The 21,918-nt window shown below is 42.5% G+C and overlaps 1 protein-coding gene and 1 long non-coding RNA gene across 3 annotated transcripts in view; one reads left to right on the plus strand and one right to left on the minus strand.

Annotated features, from left to right (window-relative positions):
- Nucleotides 1-9,646, minus strand: part of TTC27 (tetratricopeptide repeat domain 27) — a 186,323-nt gene extending 176,677 nt beyond the window's left edge. For both annotated transcript variants that reach the window (XM_042982193.1, XM_007082446.3), the window contains exons 1-4: nucleotides 9,354-9,646; nucleotides 7,762-7,939; nucleotides 7,231-7,360; nucleotides 1,058-1,198 (exon numbers count right to left, since the gene is read on the minus strand). In XM_042982193.1, coding sequence (XP_042838127.1) covers nucleotides 1,058-1,198; nucleotides 7,231-7,360; nucleotides 7,762-7,939; nucleotides 9,354-9,453 — 549 coding nt within the window. In that variant the 5' untranslated portion in view covers nucleotides 9,454-9,646. The remainder of the gene's footprint in view (nucleotides 1-1,057; nucleotides 1,199-7,230; nucleotides 7,361-7,761; nucleotides 7,940-9,353) is intronic.
- A 135-nt stretch (nucleotides 9,647-9,781) lies between these two features.
- Nucleotides 9,782-10,774, plus strand: LOC122237065. Its single transcript, XR_006215272.1, has 2 exons — nucleotides 9,782-9,891; nucleotides 10,465-10,774. It is a non-coding gene; the product is annotated as an uncharacterized LOC122237065 (long non-coding RNA).
- Nucleotides 10,775-21,918: the final 11,144 nt, after the last annotated feature.

Here is a 21,918-nt window from a genome sequence, read left to right on the forward strand (position 1 = left end):
GGAGTCAGCAAACTACAGTCCGCAGGCCAAATCCACCCCACTCCTATTTTTGTACAGCCTAAGAACTAAGTACAGTTTTTACATTTTTAAAACACTGGAAAAAAACAAAAACCAAAAGAATATTTTGCAACATGTGAAAAGTATATAAAATGTCAATTTCAGTGTCCATAAATAAAGCTTTATTGGTACACAGACACACACCATTTGTTTACAAACTGTCCACAGCTGCTTTCACAGCACAGTGCAGCCTGAGGAGCTACAAGGCACACTGTACAGGTGGTGACGTCCACTAACCCTCAAAAGACATGCTTGTATCTCTCTTGGAGCTCTGTCACTCCTACCGCATAGTAGCTTTCTGTGAGTAGAGCAGGTCTTCTCACTAATTTATATGTGACCTAAAGAAACAATGTAACAGACATTCAACAAATGCTCTACTAAATCCAACCCAAATGATGAACCAAGGTAGGATGTGGGCCAGGAAACAGTAATTAAGATCGACTGCAAGAATACTAAAATTCTGCCTCCTGCTCACTATCCCTACAGGAAATTCATGAAAGACCATGGAGGATGTTTTCAAACCTTTAAGATTCAGAGAATCAACATTTACATACACTCACACATACACAACATACGTCTATACAATCCTTTTAAAGGGGCTCAATATAATCTCATTTTATATTAGATGAATCTCATAAAAGGAGAAAGTTTTTGCTTATTTTCATTAGATTTTAATTTTTTAACATTTTTTAAGTTTATTTATTCCTTTTTGAGAGAGACAGCACAAGTGGCAGGGGAGAGGGAGGCAGAAAGAGAGGGAGACACAGAATGAAGCAGGCTCCAGGCTCTGAGCTGTCAGCACAGAGCCTGACACAGGGCTTAAACTCATGAACTGTGAGATCATGAACTGAGTCAAAGTTAGATGTTCAACTGACTAAGCCAACCAGGCATCTCTATTTTTATTAGATTTTAAAGTGATATACCTAAAGAAGACTTAGAAAACACACCAAAACACTGTCATCCCGGGGTATGAACCACCTACCGTCGTTTCTCCCCTTACCTGAATGGTTGTCAGTTTATGTCTTACATTCACTAGAATAACTCGTGCTAGTAAGAGTAGTATGGGCTTTGAGGTCAGGCTGTACACTGATTCCCCGTCTAGAATAAGCAGATTCAGAACAACCGCATCCAGTCCTTTGACCTGGAAAAAAAAAAAAAAAAAAAAGTAAGCCAAGATGATGTAATTTAACAAAATATTAATCTTTATAGATCTTACAATAACACATATTTTCCAGTTAATTCAACTTTGAAACAAAGGCATTAATCTATTACACAGCAATTGGCACTGGACAGAATCATAACATTATAAAGGCCCCTGGAGACCTATAAACCCAGGCTGCCCTAACAGATGGCCACCTACATGCCTATACTTTAGAGGAACAAGGAGTCAAGAAAATGCTAGTATTGAAGAGGTTTCACGACTTTATAGATTTACTTACAACAAAATAAAAAGCATCCCTATGTTAAAGTATTTACATTAAACACATTTCACATATGCTTCATTAGCTGGCAAACGTCATTACAAAGCAGGTCTGCTCCATAATTCCTAAGCCAAACAGCCAGCTAGATCTTACATATCAAATGCTGAGTGGGCCTAAAACTACGGACCAGTGGGAACAGAGGGCTGCAAAAAAAGACATGCATTTGGAAAACCCAGTCTTTAACTAAACAGAGACTTTCTACAATGGACAAATCACCTGCATTTTCTAAAATGTGCACTGTATAGTTTTGACGACTCTCACAAGACAGACAGCAGGAATGCTTACCCATTAGAAACATGAGCTCCAAGGTCACAGACACAGGACAGTGTCCTTTTTCTGCCTCTTGTTAGTTTGTGGATATAGGTAAATTTTTGAACTGAAACATCATTAACTACAAAATGAAATCATAGAACCCACACCTTGTAGGGTACGTGTAAGGATTAAATTAAATAATCCAAATAATGCCAGTGCCTGGATAAATACATTGTTGAAGCATTCGATACCGACAAGAAAGAAAAAGCTGTGGGTTCACCCGCTGTCCTCCCTTCATCGTCAAGAAGTGTAATAGAGGAATAAAGAAAGAGCACCACCAAACTGCAAACAAAGCTTACCGCCACCTACACTAAGGCCAGAGGAATTTTTTTTAAACCTCAATAATTAAGAAGCTATTTTGAAGTTACTACAACTACCTCAATTTTAGAAGGAAACAGACACAAATGTTAAGTGCAGTCAAAAATCACACAGACGTCAGTGTCTGAACAGATTCCAGCCTGTTTTCCAACTCCCAAATCAGTGTTCCTCCTAGCACCCCATGCTGCCTTCCCCACGGACCGCTTCCTGCCCCTTGGCAAGGTTCAGGGCTATGCTAAGCATTAGGAAGAATGCAAGCACCGGGCCAGGATCACTTCCAGCCTTCCAACTAGGACCACTACCTTATGGTGGCATGGCTACTAAGATAGAGACACTGGAAGAGGACCAGGTGTGGGGGAGACCCTCACCATGAGTTCAGTCTGAGACACGTGAGCACAAGGCATCTTGCGAGACCCCCATGCAGAGGTGCCGAATATACCAGCAGATATACTCACTTAAGAACTTGGGAGAAGAACCTGCCTAATGTGCCGAGACTAGATATGCAGCCTCATTGAGTTCTCTGTCACACAAAGATGTCAAAATAAGGATACAACCACCCTTATTTCCCAAAGTCCAGACCAAACTGGTACACTACAAGAAGATATGACATGCCTTTAAGAAAAAGAATCTGTGGGGCACCTGGGTGCTTCAAGCAGTTAAGCATCCGACTTCAGCTCAGGTCATAATCTCACGGTTCGTGAGTTCGAGGCCCCCATCAGGCTCTGTGCTGATGGCTCAGACCCCACTTCACACCCTCTGTCTCCCCCTCTCTCTGACCCTCTCCCGCGCTCCCCCACTCTCACCCACTCACACTCAAGAATATATAAATATTAAAAAAAAAAAAGAAAAATAATCCATATTCTAATCACTTTGAAATGAGAAACATAACTAACCATTCTAGCACACGTTTAGATCATTCTCTTGCAAATGAAATCCCTAAACAGAAGCAGCAAACAAGTAATTTACTAGGGTAACAAATAAAAAATTATACAAAGAGATAGAGACAGCCCATGATATACCACCTGGGTATCATTACCTCTGATACTCAAAGCAGGGGTTGGTTACTAAACCTCCTACTCTTCAATTCAAAACTCTCGGGAGATGGTAGTAACAAGACAAATAACAAATAAATGAGTGAATCTATAAATAAATACATTTCTCTTCCCAGTGCTACCTTGCATAATCATGAAAAAATGAAATGCTTTTCTATCTTCTGCTTAAGTAAATCAGCCTCTGCCTACACCCGAGATATAACACTGATATTGCAACTGAGTTCCAAATGTGTTTCCAGAGGTTTTGGGAAATTGTCCATTTTTAAAGACGATTGTTTAGGGGCACTTAGGTGACTCAGTCGGTTAAGTATCCGACCTCAGCTCAGGTCATGATCTCACAGTTGGTGAGTTCGAGCCCACATCAAGCTCTCCGCTGTCAGCACATCTCATGTACTGCTCAGACATGGACCTTTAGTGCTATTCCTCTGAGACCGGTTAGCATCAGAAACCAGAAAACAGTGTTAAAAATGACAAGGCCACACCACCATAAGGTAGTTGATCCTGGCCCTGTCCTTGCAGCCTTGCTAATGATTAGCATAGCCCTGAACCTTGCTGAGGGGCAGGAAGAGATCTATGGGCAAGGAAAATGAATTTAGCTTTGGTCACTATACTCTATGACAATAAAATATATTCACAAATATTTGTGCTTCACAAGAGCCAAGAATCATGAATTACCACAGGAAAATGACTGTACTCATGTGTTTAAAAACTTCAACTCCCCCTACCTTCCAAATTCTTGGATTGCTGGAAAAGAGTATAAAGAGTATTCCTTTTGTCTTTTTTTTTTTTTTAAGTTTACTTATTTATTTTGAGAGATAGCCAGTGCAGGAGGTGCAGAGAGAGAGACAGAGAGAGAGAGAGAGAGAGAGAGAGAGAGAGAGAGAGAATCTCAAGCAGGTCCCACACTGTCAGCACAGAGCTGGACACGGGGCTTGAACTCACGAACCATGAGATCACGACCTGAGCCAAGACCAAGAGTCAGACGTCCAACAGACTGAGCTACCTCGGGGCCCCTTGAGTATTCCTTTAAAAATAACCTGACACAAACAAAGAAATAAACAAAAACAATCTGACATTACCAAGAAGAACTGAACATGTGTATACTCTAGGGCATAGCGATTCCACATACGGAAATATACACCACAGAGGAGCTTCGCAACTCCCTGCTGGGATGGGTATACAAGTGTGTTAAAAGACCATCCCCTCAGCCCTCAGGGTACCCAACTAAAGCCCAAGGGCCTCCTCCATTTAGCACACTGCATCAAACAAACGCTATCATTTTTTCAGTATGCTGTGCTTCGAAATTCTTGCAAATGATTACCAGAAGATATGTTCCTAATAGCACTGTATGTAATATATTGGGGGGAAAAAAAAGGAAACATACCATATGGCCAAGAGTAGAACAGACATATAAATTCTGGTCTAGTCATGCAACTGGAATACTATACAACAGTAAAAGTGAATAATGATGTAATTTCAAAAATATATCACTGAGCCTAACAAGTCACAGAAGACGTACAGTGTATATCATTTATTTATAAAAGTTCAAAAATTGGAAAAATTAAACAGTATGTTTCCTGGAGTTACACAGGTGCTAAAACTATGAAGAAAAGCAATGGAATGATTAACACAAAATTTATGAGCCTGGTTCATGGGAGAGGGGGGGCCAGGGCTGCCATCAGGAAGCACACAGGGGACCTTCTGAGGCAGTATTTCCCAACCTTTTCCAAGGCACAGCATCCGCAGAAGATGCTATTATTAGTGGTGCCCAGCAGGAACTAGCAAATGCTGCTAACCGGAGGAGACCAGTTCACAGGCTCCCCCAACCCAGCCCAGGCCCCACACGGACACTGCAATGACACAGGGCTCGACATCTGGGGAGCAGCAGTCGGGAAGCTCTGTTCTTCAACGCTGCTAATGTTTCTCAGGCTGGGTGGTGGGAACCAAGGGCTTTTATTATTTAAACTGTATACACTTTATACGCTTTTTTGAATGTATGAGGTAGTTCTAATAAAAAAAAAAAAAACTAAAATCAAAGTCTCAAGGTTTCCTACAGTCTGGCCTGAATCCCATGAAGTCTGACCTTTTACTGCTACTCCAGCAAGCTCAGAGCAGCCCGTTCCCACAAACACTATGCTCTTCTCCCCTCTGACTTTCTGCTCACATGACTGCACCCAGACTGCATTTCCTCCTCTTCTCCACCTGTCCATTTCCTCATCACCCTTCAGGTTCAACTCACGCTCCACCCCCAACTAAACTGTCTGACACATCCACTTTCAATACTGGTTAATTTGGTTAATTTCAATATTCTTACAGTCCAAATCTCTCATGTAACCTACGTATGTACTTCCTTGAATTGTTACCTGACTTTACAGGTGCTTCTACACCAGTAGAGAGCAGAAAGAGGACTGGATTTGGACCCAGAAAATGTGGCTTCCAATTGCCCAGCTATAAGACCTCTGTCAAGTTTCCTTCACCACCGGGAGCCTCTGTCTTCTCATCTTTAGAATACCTCAAACTGATGGAACACATGTCAATTAAGCCCCACTCGCCCCACAGAGCCACGCTCAACAAACACTTATGACTTTGGTGAGTTTTTAACGCCACAGGACTGAAGAGGCAGAAACCGTCTCATACACAGTAAGAGAGGGAGTGAGATGTTCCACATAAATAGCAAAGTTCTAGAAAAGTGAAGCAGCTCTCTTTAAGTCACATAAGCTTCGGGATTTTAGTTTAATTACTTGGGATGAAAACCTCTGTAAAGTGCAGATTAAGTTCCCTTCTTAGAAGGGCGTCTGGGTGACTCAGTTGGTAGAGCATCTGGCTCTTGATCTCAGGGTCGTGAGCTCAAGCCCCACCTCGAGCATGGAGCCTACTCTAAAAAAAAAAAATTCCCTTCTTAGACATGAGATACAGATGATCCTTTAACCTTTCAGTAATGATTTAGGGCCAGGATTATGAATTTCAATTACTCTACTGCAACCTAATATAGTGACTCACTACACTGACAGTACAGTGCTAATTACTGTAGCTATCAGATTGTGGTTGCTTTTGTACTTCTCTTCCACACTGCCATTAGATTATTTTTTTAAATATATTTTATTTATTTTTTTAAGTAAGCTCTATGCCCAACACGGGGCTCAAACTCATGACCCCAAGATCAAGAGTCGCACACTCCACCAACTGAGTCAGCCAGGCGCCCCTCTACCATCAGATTATTAACACTTATCTCTAATAATTTCATTCCCCTTTCATTTGTTACTTCTAATTTTGAGAAGCTTGCTTACAGAAAACAGGTCACTTTTGCTGCAAAAGTTTTGGATGCTAAGGAGCCCTTTTTGTAGGCTTAGTGATTGATAGCTATGTCTAGATCTCTGAGGTGGCTGGATAAGTCACTGTCACCACACTTCTCTTATGGAGTATGTCATACTCACCAAGCTCCATGCATATGCGCTGAAAAACTGTTGCAGAATTCGAACTGTATGTTCTACTGATAACATACTAATGCCAATCAGTAATACTGTCTTTATATATGGATAATAATTGTTATCACCATGGAGCACTTCTGTGCCAGGCACTTTAAAGAAGTATTTGTAATATAAAGGAAACCACCCATGGGATCCATTCTTAAGCACAGCAGCACAACTTACCTGCAATAAAATTAAACAGATTTCCAGTTTTGCTGCTTTGCCAGAAAAGATCTTTACATGACTGTGGTAATATCTGCAACTGGGTGACTGGTGCAGGTGCCTGGACTTTAGTAAAAAGGGCAACTAAGAGAGCTCCATAAATTGGGAGAGTTCCATGAGGAGTCTATGACTGACAATGGAACTTCTAGAAGTACTTGAAAATCTGACCAATGAACAAGCATTCTTAGTAGGCTTTGTACAAGCTATACAGTCATGTTTTTTTTTCCTATCTGCCATTAACTCCAGGTTATAAAGACTAGTTCCTAAAGAAAAAAATAATAACACAATAATAACTATATATGACATTTCCGAAAAGCATACCTCACTGAACTGCTGGAACAAAAAGGATGGCAAAAAATCCTGAGGTTGTAAATCAACAAGAGGCCCCGTCCAGTTACTCTGAACAAAAAGTTGCAAACTGCTTACACCAATTAGGAATATCAGCTGTTGTCTGCATAGAAGAATAAAGAAACAAATATGAACCACTGTGCAACCACAACTAATTCCATTTCAGTTTTGTTAGGAAAAATGTAAAATATTAACCAACAGTTATTGAGATTTCCAAGTATTACAAAACAAAATTTCTGAAACCTGAACAATTTATGTCTCAACGTCCAATATTACAACCGTGAGCCACATAAGGCTCTTTTAAACTTAAATTAATTACAATTAAATGAAATGTAAAATTCTGTCCGTCAGTTGCACTCCCTATTTCAAGTGCTCAAAAAGCACATGTGACTATTGGGCTGTCATACTGGACAGCACAGGTTTTCCAATGACAGCTAAAACCAATGTCTTTCTAGTAAATGTATTCAGTCTGTTTCTCTATGAAAATTTCAAATAAAATTCTACCTTTCAGCTGCGTCCAAATCTGTTGAGTAATCCAGGAATGTTACTATCTGCTTCTCAAGGTAACTGTCAATCTTTTCTTCAGTCATTGTGGTTGAGTTAAAAATATTTTGAGTCAACGAATTTAAGAATATGGCCTCAAAGTTCCCTTCTAGCAGCAACTGTAAGAAAGATCCACTCTCTGCAATATAAAAAATTAGTCCAATAATCCAAAAGAACCATTTTTTTCAAACTGTAAATGATAAGACCATTAGGTAAATCTACCATTTTAGTATGCAAAATTTTTTAAATGTATATCCTTAGAATGCCTACTGTACATTAATCACAAAGCACTGAGCAAATTCCCATCATTCTACAAACATCACCTCTTCTACAATTAGCAGCTCATCCATACAACGAGCAGCAAGGTAGAAGACAGACCCAGGAATAATATTCCTCATTAGTAAGTACAGTAAAACCTTGGTTTGCAAGCATAATTCATTCCGGAAACATGCTTGTAATCCAAGCACTGGTATATCAAAGCGGATTTCAAGAACCATTGGCTCAGTTGTGTTCATGCGACATTCGGTGACACAAGACATCGTTCATTTATCAAGTCAAACTTTATTAGAAATGTTTGCTCATCTTGAGGAACACTCGCAGAACGAGTTACTTGCAATCCAAGGTTTTACTGTATTGTCACCCTTCTGTTGGGAATTCAAAAAGATTCCTACTGACAAGAGAAAAGTTTCCATAAACAGGGGTCTAAGGCCTTTCATAACCTGGCTCCTCCTACCCACACTATACTCCCTGAGGCAGAGCTGGTTCACTCATTTTTCCCCTAATACCCCATGAATATGTCTGTGATTTTTCCTGCTGGGCTCTTCTCCACTTGTCTCATTCTTTAATCAAAATTCAGCTCAAATCTGACTTCTTCCCTGAAAATTTTCCAGATGACCAGACTTCAAAAACTACCTCTCTCCTGAAGCACCTATTGCTTGTGTGTGCACACACACCTATTGTGTGTGTACACACACACACACACCCCGCTTATATACTGTCCTAGATTGTTACTTCTCTTCTGGATTCAGCCTTAATCCCACAACCAGATGTGCCTATATCCTACATTTATCACTAGTAAATATGCCTTTTAACCCTAACTCTCCTGTAAATGTGTACTGTTCACAAGAATTACATCTTTGCTGCCTCGTTTTAGCTTTTCTGTTTCTCAGCGGTGGGACCTTGAATAAATTATTTAAACAATGTATTTAAATGTCTTCAGCTGCAAAGTGGTATTAAATGTAGTATCTACCTTACATGTCTATTACAAGGATTAAATGACTGTATAAAAGTTAAGGACTTAGAAAAGACGCTGACATCGCCATCGGTGTCATCACTGAACCGAGGCGGTGAGAAGTTTGGGGTAAAGACAAGCACAGAGCCCAAGGACCCCACCCGCTACATCAAGGATGCAACAATCCAAAGCTTTAAGGAATCAGCTAGATTTGGGCAGAAAAACAAAACAAACACGGAAGAATGAAAACCCAGCCGCCGCCACTCTTTCTCCTCACAGTCCACACGCTGGCCTACGTTCCTGGGAGGTTCGCCTTTCTCACCTGATTCGGTTACTCCCTCCTGCTTCCACTGCTGCCGCTCAGCCTCAGTGGGGAAGCCCCTCAAAACTGCCAGCTCCGGTATCCACATCTCCCTGGACATCGCTGCAGCCCAAACAGGTTCCTACGAGGGTCACACAGGAGTCAACTAAAGAAGGTGAAAGGAGGAGGGCCCAAAGACGCTGAAATCTCGTGGTGACAGTTCCTGTGAATACACCCACAGCCTTAGAACTCCATGTGCAGACACAGGAACACGGACGCGGCCATGACAGCAGCGCGGGACACCCTGGGAAAAAACACACACACTCCGCCCCGGCTTCCGCCTAAGAGACCAACCCAAGGTCTTAGTACTGAGCATGCCCAGTAGAGACGCCCCGCCCCGAGCGGGCAATGGGCGGGTTCGAGGGCGGGTCTCCGCTTTAGGGGCGGGGGCCGCGAGCTGTAGAAGATTTGAGCGGCGTGGAGTCCTCTTGCCCCACCCGCCTCGGACTGGGATTAAATAAAATGAGGCTAAACGGCTGTCTTGGTCTGAGAAGAAGAGGTAATAGGGAAAGGTCTACCGCTTGGATTCCTAAACCTTTTTGGATCAGAACCCTCCTGACTACCTGACGCGGGTCCTGGCGGCAAAATGCATGTGGGCCCTTAGTGCCAACATTTGGGTACCGTCCGGCAAATTAGAGACCTTCTGAAGTGGAGTCCGCGAACTCCGGGTTAAGAAACTCGTCCGCAGAGACTAGGTCTTTATTCTTAGAAAGAATGAAAGTGTGAGGAAAGCATCGGGGCGCCTGGCTGGCTGAGGCCGGGGAACCGGCCACTCGATCTAGGGGTCGTGAGTTCAAGCCCCATGTCAGGAGTAGAGATTACATACCTCTATGCACACATACACAAACAAATACAAACCAACTTTAAAAATTAAAAAGTGTAAGGAAGGTATCTGGTTTTGACGCTGCCACTAAATCATGACCGAGTGGGGCATGTGGCCCGGCGGCTGGTGCAGGGAAGGAAGTTAGTGGAGGAAAGACTGACGCCAGAAACCTGTCACCCCTGCGGGCCTGCCGCTGAGCACGGAGCTGGCGCCTCATTCGCATTTCTCCTTGTCCTTTCTTCCACGTAGCCGCCCTCCTAGGTCGAAACGGAGGCTCAGAGACCCAGGCCTCAGCGGGGCGGGACGCCACCCGAGTGGGCCTGACACCTACCCTCCGAGAATGGAAAGCCCCTGCACGATCCAGGGCAATCCCGACCGCGCAGCCTTCCTGCGGCAATAAAAGTGCAAGAGACCTCTGAAAAAGCCGCTCCTGGGGGGAATGGTGCTCGGCTGCTGCAAGAAACCAAAGGAAGCCAGACCTGAGCTGTGAGCGAAGAGCAGAAGCCCGAGAAGGTCTTCTCATTGAAAAGTAATTAAAAGTTATTTGTGCGGGAAATGATATTTAATCAGGGTGTCCATCCGTATTGTTGTTGTTTTTTTCAGCACAGAATCCAGCACTGTCTAAACCATTTGACAGTAGAAACACTGACCACTACACCATTCCTCGGGTGCCTGTAGAGCCCCCCTGTCCCACACAGTGAACTTGGTGCTTTCTCTAGAATTCAAGGTTGGTTTGTTTGCACTTGAGGAGTGCCTGGGCGGCTTAGTGGGTCAAGCGTCCAGCTCTGGGTTTCGGCTCAGGTCAAGATCTCACGGTTTCGTGGGTTTTAGCCCCTTGGCAGGCCCTGCACTGACAGTGTAGAGCCTGCTTGGGATTGTTTCTCTCTCTCTCTCTCTCTCTCTCTCTCTCTGCCCCTCCCCCCCCCCCCCGCGCTGTCTCTGTCTCTCTCAAAATAAATAAATCAACTTTTAAAAAATCCTTAAATGAGATATGCTTCACAATCATAGTAATTAAGTATATTAATCTCTCTTCAGGCAAAATGGACTCCAGGAATAAAAATGTGGGAGAAAAAAATATGGTCTCAACTGAAAAAAATATATATGGAGTGGATACTGAGCTGATGGGCAGGGCAGGTCCACTTGGGGATCCATGGAGTGCTTTGCCTGGGCGGGTTGCTGGGAACCCTGATGTCACCATCTATTAAGTTCTTTTTTTTGAGCTGGCCAGATTTCTCAGAGACTCTTTTTTTTTTAAGTTTATTTATTTATTTAGAGAGAGAGGAGATGGGCAGAGAGAGAGAGTCCCAAGCAGGCTCCATGTTGTCAGCTCAGAGCTGGAGGCAGGGCTCCATCCCTCCAACAGAGAGATCACAGCTTGAGCCAAAATCAGGCGGCTTATCTAAATGAGCCACCCAGGCACCCCTCTCAGAGACTCTTTAAATCTCCTACCTAGACAGTGAGGGTCTGGTTGCCAGAGTTCCAGAGCCAAGTAGAGCAAGAAAGCCAGGAGTGTCAGCATTCAAGATCCAGTCTGAATATCAGACCATGTAAAGACCACTACAGTTGGGGTAGAGGGAAAGGAGTGGGCAGGGGTTTCAAATGACTGAATCAGCTTTGCCTCAATCCTCCTCATTTTAGCCCCTCCTCCTCCCACCCCATAATCTTCAGTCCCAGGGGTATCTGGTGCTCCCAGCTGCTGAGTCTTTTGAGGATTCTTCAGTCTGATTGCAAGTGTGCCTTAGTTTTTTCCATTGCATTTTTAAGATCATGCCTTCTCTGGTCAGCTACCTCAGTTACTAGCTCCCAGACAGGGTTACCCAGCCTCATGGTCTCCTTCCCTGTTGAATATGTCTTAATTTTTTTCTTTACTATAGATGTAGTGGGTTTTGAAGAAGAAGAGGTGGCATATATTGAATACGCCATGTTTACCCTAGAACCTTAAATTGTATTGTAAATGAACTTTCTCCAAGCAGCTTCAGATTTGATACACATTATTTGTTTTAACTAATCTTATCTCATATCTTTCTAAGTAGTAAAAAGGAGGCAGGACTGTAACCAGCATTTCATGATCCTTCGATCCTTTTTCATATTCATTAACAAATCTCGTGTTTAATAATAATTTTTAATTACTGTGTGTGGCAGCATTTTTAGCAATAGCCAAAAACTGGCTACAACCCAAATGTCCATGCATGGATGAATGAATGAACAAATTGTGATATATTCCTATAATGGACTAGTATTCAGCTATAATAATGAATAAACTATAGATACACACAATATACACAAACACCAAAGTAATTATGCTGAGTAAAATAAGCCAGGAAAAGTAATATATGAGTCTATTTATATAAATCTAGAAAATGCAAAGTACTTTATGACAGAAAGCAGATCAGTGTTTCCCGGGGCGGGGGGGGGGGGGGGGGCGGGGAATGCAGAGGAAAGCAGGGACAGATTCCCAAGAGGAACAAAGACATTGGGGGGGGGGGGTAAGAGATATGTTCACTATCTGATTGTGCTAATGATTTTATGGGAATATACATATGGAAAAACTTTAACTGTTCAGTTAAAATACGTGCACCTTTTTCTATGTCAACTATACACACTTATATCTCAATAACACTGTTTTCTAAAAAAGTGTCCATTGTATAAAACATAAAATCTTCTCTCCCAAGACTAGTATTCAAAAGCGTTCACCTGACACACAATTCTTTCTTCTCATCCCACTGCTGGTCCTCTGCTCTTTCCAAGCATTGTGTCTCTCAGAACAAAACCCCACAACTACCAGGAACCCTCCAGAGAGTTAGCTGGGTCTGTGTCCTGTGGCAAACAAATTAACATGGATTGAAGTTATAAGACAAAGAAGATGTGGTATTAAACACAGTTCAATGGATATCTCACTTAACTCTCAATAACTCTTTAAAGTAAATATTATTAAGCCAATTTTTCAAATAAGGAAACTGAGAAGTAAGTACCTTGCCCACGATTGCACTAAGGTTTGAACCTAGTCTGACGCCCAAAGTTCCATGCTCTCCACATCTGGTGAACAACGGTGGGTGAGAAGTATGTGACTGGTCTGCAGGACAGAGCAAGTAGGTAAATAAGTGAAATAACTTCCCTAGCAAACATACTAGAAACAGCTCTAGAGCCTAGGTCAGTACAGGCGCTAAAAATCCCTAAAAGCAAAGATTGGAGAAGCAGAGGAAAGAAAGAATGTTTGCGGGTGAGGGTGGAATATTGGTATGAATAGAAGTCAAAAGAGACAGAACAAGGAGCTACCCTCCTTAATGAAAAGCAACCAGGTCCCATAAGGTTTCCTTCTTTGGAAACTGCCCTGGTCAGTAGGGACTGAAGGCAGGCAGCCCCGTGATGTCCTCCTAGGTTTTACTTTGTCCTTGGGCTCCTAGAATTTGACTCTAAACACTAACATAGCACGCTCCCCTCAAGAGTATGCTGTTTCCCCCACAAAGCAAAATAAGACCCTTCCCTCGATAGGTCTTCATTCAGGTGAAAATACGATAAGGCTTTCAACAAGACTTCACTAGATGCAAAATGGATACAAAGGAGACATAAGTATAGATATAGGAACAATGCTGCTTTGTCTCACATAATCCAGGCTTGATCCAACCAGCACCATATAGAGAGTGCCATCTCTCCCTCAACTGAAGAACTCTTAGGCATGCTTAGAATCACATAAGGGGGCCTCCTCCCCTGGGTGGGAAGCTCTAAAGGGACCTATGTATCACAAACAAACTGACTCAAAGAATACACGAGTAAGGGTTCCTGTCACTTAAGATCCAAGGACACAAGGTGACCTTGAACATCTGCCCTCTTGATTTAGACTGTTGAGACTCCAGAGAAAGGCTTTTCTACATATTATCTATGTCCTGATGAATTAAAAATACAGGGAAGGTTTGAGTTGCAGAAGTTCATAGGTAAGAGAAAGGACAATTAACTTGTTACAATCTCTCTCTTGGCATGAATGTAACAGATTCTTGCACAATTAAGTGTCTTTTCTCAATAGTGATGCTACTCTTTGCGTTCTATTTTTGGTTCTGGAGGTACCAAAATTTTCTTTACAACGCATATGGACAGTAGCTAGAAAACATTTCATGGTTTTAAACAACTCAGATGTACCATTCAAATGAGATGTAATACATCACCAATTCTTCACATTAGCCACTAGATGACATCAAACCCTAGAACTGTTGAATTGTTTTTATAAAAGATTGGATTAAATGTTTAAAATATTTTAAAAGTTTAGCTTTCTTTAACCAGCATGAAAGTTTTGAGAGTCATTGATTATACTTTGCATTTTTTAAAAAAAATTTTGACGTTTATTTATTATTGAGAGAGACAGAGACAGAGACAGAGCATGAGCAGGGGACGTGCAGAGAGAGAGGGAGACACAGAATCCAAAGCAGGCTCCAGGCTCTGAGTTGTCAGCACAGAGCCCGACATGGGGCCCAAACCCACGAACGGCGATTTCATGACCTGAGCCGAAGTCGGACGCTTAACCTACTGAGCCATCCAGGCGCCCCAATTATAGTTTGTATTTTGCTTTTAGTTTTAATAAATAGTTTTAGGGGAAAAATAGAAACTTAACATTTTCTTAAAAATTTACATTTTTGATGAAAATACATTCAAACTTTATATACTTGGAATAAAATTACAACACATATTTTTAATTCTTTAGTTTATTGGTGTTAATAGGACCAGGAAAAGGCAAAGAATGGATTCTCCCTTAGAGGCTTCAGATGGAGTTTAGTCCTGCCCACACCTTGATTTCAGACTTTTGGTCTCCAGAACTGTGCATGAATAAATCTCTGTTATTCAAGCCCCCAATTGGTGGTAATTTGTTACAGCAGCCCTAGGAACTGACACAAGGATTAAACCATCATTAAGATTTTGTTGAAAGAAAGTCAACATACATACATACATAAATTCTATGGGTTATGAAGATAACATTTGTCAAAGTAGGATGATAGGACATATTTCACATAGAACTATTAGTTAGAGGGGTGCCTGGGTGGCTCAGTCAGTTAAGCGTCTGACTTCAGCTCAGGTGTCTATCTCATAACTGGTAAGTCCACGCCCTGGGTCGGGCTCTGTGCTGACAGCTCAGAGCCTGGAGCCTGCTTCAGATCCTGTGTCTGTCTCTCTCTGCCCCTCCCCCCACTCATGCTCTTTCTCTCTCTCTCTCTCTCAAAAATAAATAAACATTAAAAACAATCACTTTAATAACTTAAATATTAGAATATCCAGCATGTGTATCTCCCTTTGCATCTTCCTGTATAAATGTCATGGGCAGACTTCTATGTGACTTGATCCTTTTACAGTTTGGAAAAAGAAATATTCCCTTCCAGTCACCCTGTCTCCTCAATTCCACTTTTGGGTCTGAAGACACATCTCTTATAACATCAGAGCCACAGACATCCTGTCATAAAATTGCGTGCATACAGCATGGGGAGGGCTTTTCTTTCTCAAGTATGTAGAAGAAAAATTGCTTAAGTTTGAGGAGAGTATCACGTTTAGGGGGAAAGCCAATCAAGATATACGAGAATGGATTGAAAGAGTTACCATTTTGGAGCAGTTAATAATGGTTCTCAAGCCTGGCTGACCTTTAGAACCACCTTGGGAGTTTTATCATCATCTGCCTGGAACCAACTCTAATTAAATCAGAACCTCAGAGGGCTATGGAGATTCCTCTTCTCAGCAATTTTTAAAGCTTCTAGGCGAGTCTAATAAGTGGGAGATGAGAACCATGAAGTGGCATGTGGCATGGATACTGTGCTAGGTGTTTCCCTTAAGTCATGTTGATGATTGATACTTATAACAACACTGTGAGACCATTGTTGTTATTTCCAATTATAGAAAAAGAAACTGAATCTTGGTGAAGCCATTTAAGGCCATAGAACTAGTGATCTGAGAGAGCCAGCTGGCTCTGGTGTCTGTCCCTTGCTCTGTAATCCAGCAGAACATCAGTGACTGGGATTCAGAGTGCAAACTTGTAAATCAGCCAGAAATACCACAAGTTCCAGGGAAGGGGTATTAGGCCACTTTAGGCCAAAAGTGGGACCAGATGAAAGCCACTTGTATGGAGAATAACATTGCCACAAACTGAGGGAGACTGGCCCTTCGGCTGGCCTTTAAGCTTGCTGTGCCAACGACAACCTGCCTCACCCGTACGCTCGTACAAGCCATCCAGGGGCAGCCTCCTGTGCCGAAGCTCAGCCTGGCAGAGATGGGCTCGCTCTGCTAAACATGCATCTAAGTGCCAATCACCAAGAGTGTCAGCGAAGTAGCTCGAATTCCCATGATGTGAAGTCCTCTGAAAGGCTGCCAGTCCCCGAACTCCACACTGCCCCTCACCCTATGGAAAATCAACACTGCTCTGCTGGGACAGACTCTGCCTGACCAACACAATTTTCCCTCACGTAGAAAATGTCCCCTCACTTAGAAAATGTCAGGAGCTGAATCGTGTCTCCCCCCCACAACCGCTACCCCCAAATTCATACATTGGGATGCTATCCCCCAGTTAAGACCTCTCAAAATGTGGCTGTCTTTGGAGATAGAGTCTTTAAAGTGGTAATTAAGGTAAAAGAAGGCCAGTAGGGTGGGCCCTAATCCATGTCCTTATAAGAAGGGGCGATTACAACATTCACATGCACAGAGAGACCATGCGAACACACAGGGAGAAAACGGCCACCTACAGGCTAAGCCAGGAGGCGTCATGCCAACACCTTGATCTTGTTTAAGCCTCCTCCGTCTGTGTTACTTGTTACGGCAGCCCCAGCAAACTATGTAGGAAGCAATACATTCAGCTTTGTCTTTTTATTTCACGTACTGATTAGTGAGTGGTCTCATAATCCTTTGACAAATTTAGAGGATTTTATTTTTAAGTGTTTATTTGCTTTTAAGAGAGAGAGTAGATCCGAAGCCCTGATTGAGGGCTTGAACTCGTGAACCGTGAGATCATGACCTGAGCCAAAGCCAGACACTTAACAGACTGAGCCACCCAGGCGCCCCCACCAACATCCAGGGATACTCCTAGAGCCAGTTCTCTGTGTTGATCTCTTATGGAACAAAAATACAAGTTGAAGGTCTTAGGACGAAATAAATGAGTAAGTCCTATGGTGCTCTGGGCCAGAGGTAAACAGATGGGTGATGGAAGAGAAACAAGGCTTGAAATATACAGAGAAAATGTCTATGGAAAATGTTTCCAATAATCAGGTATCTAAAATTGTGAGAAGACTAGGGGCACCTGGGTGGCTCAGCCGGTTGTGTCCGACTTCGGCTCAGGTCATGATCTTGCGGTCTGTGAGTTTGAGCCCCGCGTCGGGCTCTGTGCTGACAGCTCAGAGCCTGGAGCCTGTTTCAGATTCTGTGCCTCCCTCTCTCTCTCTGACCCTGCCCCATTCATGCTCTGTCTCTGTCTCAAAAACAAATAAACGTTAAAAAAAATTTTTTTTTAATTGTGAGAAGACTCAATCCTCAAAAGTGTCTGGCCAAAATGGAACTCTACTCCTGTCAGGAATATGGTTGACTTTTACACAAGGTTTATGATGTGCAGCTCACAAAACCTGGGAGGGTGCCTGACTTGAGGTTTGCAATGATCGTGCAGGTGGAGAAGAATCAGCATCCCAGCCAAATACTTAGAAGTGACATTCTCCCTGACGGCTTGGCGTATGGAGAAGGGCTGAGAGAGGGCAATGAAGTCACGGCCTGAAATGGGGAAGCTGTGTCTGATCTTGACCTTAAGCAGACGGAGGCCCTATTTTCTTCGAAGAGCGTTGGGCTCACTGTGATTGTCTGGCTGCTGGACACAAAGGAGACTTGTGTTCTTCCTGGTCACACAGTGACCTGTTCTCAAGGTCCCAGAAGAGTATGCTGCCCAATCCCTTCTGGAGGAATTCCTGGGGAACTCTGAAAAGAATACCACCAGTGATTTCAGCAATGTCCCTGACATCACACCTGGTCTGGAAAGGAGTCAGACTTACGGAATGCTGGACCTGCCTTCCCACAGGGAGAAAGTGCAGTGGACATTCAGGGACCCTGCACTTTTTTGGGCACGGATCATCCTGAATTACTTGCTCAGAATTCCTCTTCCCACCCAGACTCAGGCCACCGTGAGCGGAGAGAGTGTCAATCTGTTCATCACTGCGTCCATAGAAACAGAACACTTCGAGCCTTTTCTGCCTCTTTTTTTTTCTTTAGTGTATTTTCATCTTATTTTAGAGAGAGTGAACACGAGTGGGGGAGAGGGCAGAGGGAGAGAGAGAGAGAGTCTTAAGCAGGCTCCACGCTCAGCAAAGAGCCTGATGCAGGGGCTCGATCTCACGACCCTGGGATCATGACCTGAGCCGAAATCAAGAGTTGGCTGCCTAACTGACAAGCCACCCAGGCTTCCCTGCCTGATTTTTTTTTTTTAAACTGACAGGACAGTTTTTTTTTAAACTGTCCATTTATAAAAAGCTTTTATTTATTTTAAAAAAAAAATTTTTTTTAACGTTTTTTATTTATTTTTGAGACAGAGAGAGACAGAGCATGAATGGGGGAGGAGCAGAGAGAGAGGGAGACACAGAATCGGAAGCAGGCTCCAGGCTCTGAGCCATCAGCCCAGAGCCCGACGCGGGGCTCGAACTCACGGACCGCGAGATCGTGACCTGAGCTGAAGTCGGCCGCTTAACCGACTGAGCCACCCAGGCGCCCCATAAAAGCTTTCAAAACCTAAACCACTATAAGAGAAAATTCAAATGCGCCAAAGGATTAAAATATGTTGGTTGACAACAAGAACAAAAAATAAAGAAATTACAAAACCAGCATTTTTTTTTTTTTATGGGAATCATGGAATACAGAATTTATGTGTTGGTGGGACACAATCCTATTGGAATACTATAAACAGGGTATATGTTCGTGGGTGAGGTTGTATGTTTTATGCATCCCTACCATCAATAATAACAAATATTAATCAACCATACTGGAAGAAATAAGGAACGGTCTTCCTATTCAACAGTTACAAAATATTATAAAAACCGTGGCCTGTAAAGAGATGATCAAGAGATTACAGCCGTGAAAACAATAGCAAAAAGAATGCAGCCAAAATATGTATATTTCAATTAGTGTTAGGTTATTTTTGGCACTTTATGTTTGTAGCATTTTAATTATGATCTCTTTTTCTCACTTTAAATATCCACTTGTGTAAAATTAAAAAAAATTTAAAAAAAACAACAAAAAGACAATTATATTGTAAAACTGCAAGGACAGAAGACAAATAGGAAGTTAAATTAAAACTATTGTCAACAGTCAAATAAAGGGCTATCATGAAGGATTTTCATCAAGTTCAGGAAGACAAGTAAAAGAACAAGACATTTAAGACAGGTTATTATCCTGAACTAAAGCACTGTACTAATTAATTCAATTACCTATGAAACTCTCAGATGGAAAAAAAAAATGTTTAAGAACAGCAGGGTAAAAAAAAGAGATTTAAATAAAGCTCCTAGATACATAATAAAAAATACACTACATAAGGCAAGTTCAGAAGCCTTTCTGTTAAGGTTAGATTAACCTTAAAATCTAAAGATCAAATCATTAAGCAAATTAAGGTTTAAAAAAAAGACTTCAGGAAAGTTTCAACCACTATTCATTTTTTTTTTAATGTTTATTTATTTTTGACAGAGAGAGAGAGAGACAGAGCATGAGCGGGGGAGGGGCAGAGAGAGAGGCAGACACAGAATCGGAGGCAAGCTCCAGGCTCTGAGCTGTCAGCACAGAGCCCGACGTGGGGCTTGAACTCACAGACTGCGAGATCATGACCTGAGCCCAAGTCGGAGGCTCAACCGATTGAGCCACCCAGGTGCCCCTTTAAAAAAAATAATAATTCAGGGCGCCTGGGTGGCTCAGTCGGTTAAGCTGAGGTCCTGATTTCACGGTTCGTGAGTTCGAGCCCCACATTGGGCTCTGTGCTGACATCTCAGAGCCTGGAGCCTGCTTCAGACTCTGTGTCTCCCTCTCTCTGTCCCTCTCCCGCTCATGCTCCGTCTCTCTCTCTCTCTCTCTCTCTCAAAAATGAAATAAACATTAAAAAATAAAAAAATTTCAATAAATATTTATTAAATACCTCTAGTATTCTGGACACTGTTGGCAGCTAAGGTTACCAGTAAGTAAACAGTCCCCAAGCTCAGGAAACTTGCAATACTGTGGAAGAGACATGCACACAACACAAAGAGAAACAAAGACCTTGCTCCCAAGTGTGATAAAGCCCTGGTGTGCTAGAGTTGGCCAGAGCCAGTGAACAAAAAAAATTCAACCACTATTGTAGAGTAAACCCAACGTAAGATAAAGGGAGCCTAACACTCCCTTTTATAAAGGGTGTCATGCATGGACTACAGAATTCAATCGGAAATACATGTAATTGCCAGGTTAAAAAATATCCAATGGGTAGCTAGCTATTTCCAATCTTTGGAAGTAAACAATGAGAAACCCGTGTCATTTAAGTCTCAGGACACAACCAGCTAAAACTAGCTACAAGAGCTCTAACTAGTCCCTCTAAATAATGAGAACAGCTTTAGGGAGATGGGGCTCTGTGGCCCCTTGAAAAGAGGGAGAAACCAAAGAAGGAAACCTGTAGGAAGGCTAGGGAAAAGCGATAGCAAAGAACAGAGGTGCGGGATGGGAGCAGGCGGAGGAATGAAGATCCATGTCTACGCTTGTGACCTAGCCCTTGGAACAGAGGAGGCCAGGAAGGTGTAGAGGATCAGTATCCTGAGGCCCCCAGTAGCCTGGACATGGCTGGACCAGGCATTCCCTCCCTGGAGAAATAGAAGTGTATTAAATTGAAAACACTATCAAAATAGCGACCAGTGCAATTTCTTCCTGCATAAGAAAATATAGCTGGTGCAACTTGAGCAGGAACACAGGAACATAGAAGGAAACCAGTCATTTGGTGGAGGCCGTGGGGTCACTACAGGGTCGCATCGAGGGGCTAAGGGATGGAAGCCAGAGGATGCCTCTTCTATCTAGGAAATGGACAGGTTCAGAGGACTCAGATCAGCTCCTTTAGCTTGAAGCATCAGGTGAGTTGATGCTGAAAGATGGAAAGCTGTGGGGAATTGGGCAGCTTTTCAAGAGAAAAAAGGGAAAGGACTTTTTTTTTTTTTTTTTTAAAGTAGGCTCCATGCCCAACGTGGGACTCGTACCAAATGAGCCAGTCAGGTGCTCCAGAAAGAGCTTCCTTCTTTTTGGGGTGCCTGGGTGGCTTAGTCGGTTAAGCATCTGACTCTTGATCTCAGGGTCGTGGGTTCAAGCCCCGCACTGGGCCTGTGCAGGGTCTGAAGCCTACTTTAATAAATAAATAAATAAATAAATAAATAAATAAATAAATAAATAAATAAGAAAAAACAAAGAGCTGCCTTTTAACCTGCCTGGCACCTTCCAACTTGAGCACATGGCTTTTGCATTCTTACCACTATGTTGGGCTGGGTGGGAGCATAGAATGGGGGATGAGACCCAGAGAGTGGTTTAACCTGTTCCAATTGGGATCCAGACAGGCCTAGGACCAATACCAAAATCAATCCCTGTTAGAAAATATAGGATTCTTTGGTCTTTGTATACGGATGCGCTTTAAAATAATAAAGAAGCAGTTAAAATCACAAAGGAAAAGATCAATAGATTATTTCATGGTGGTTTAAAACTTGAGAAAAATTA

The sequence above is a fragment of the Panthera tigris genome, chromosome A3 (assembly GCF_018350195.1).
Source record: "Panthera tigris isolate Pti1 chromosome A3, P.tigris_Pti1_mat1.1, whole genome shotgun sequence".
Taxonomy (NCBI): domain Eukaryota; kingdom Metazoa; phylum Chordata; class Mammalia; order Carnivora; family Felidae; genus Panthera; species Panthera tigris.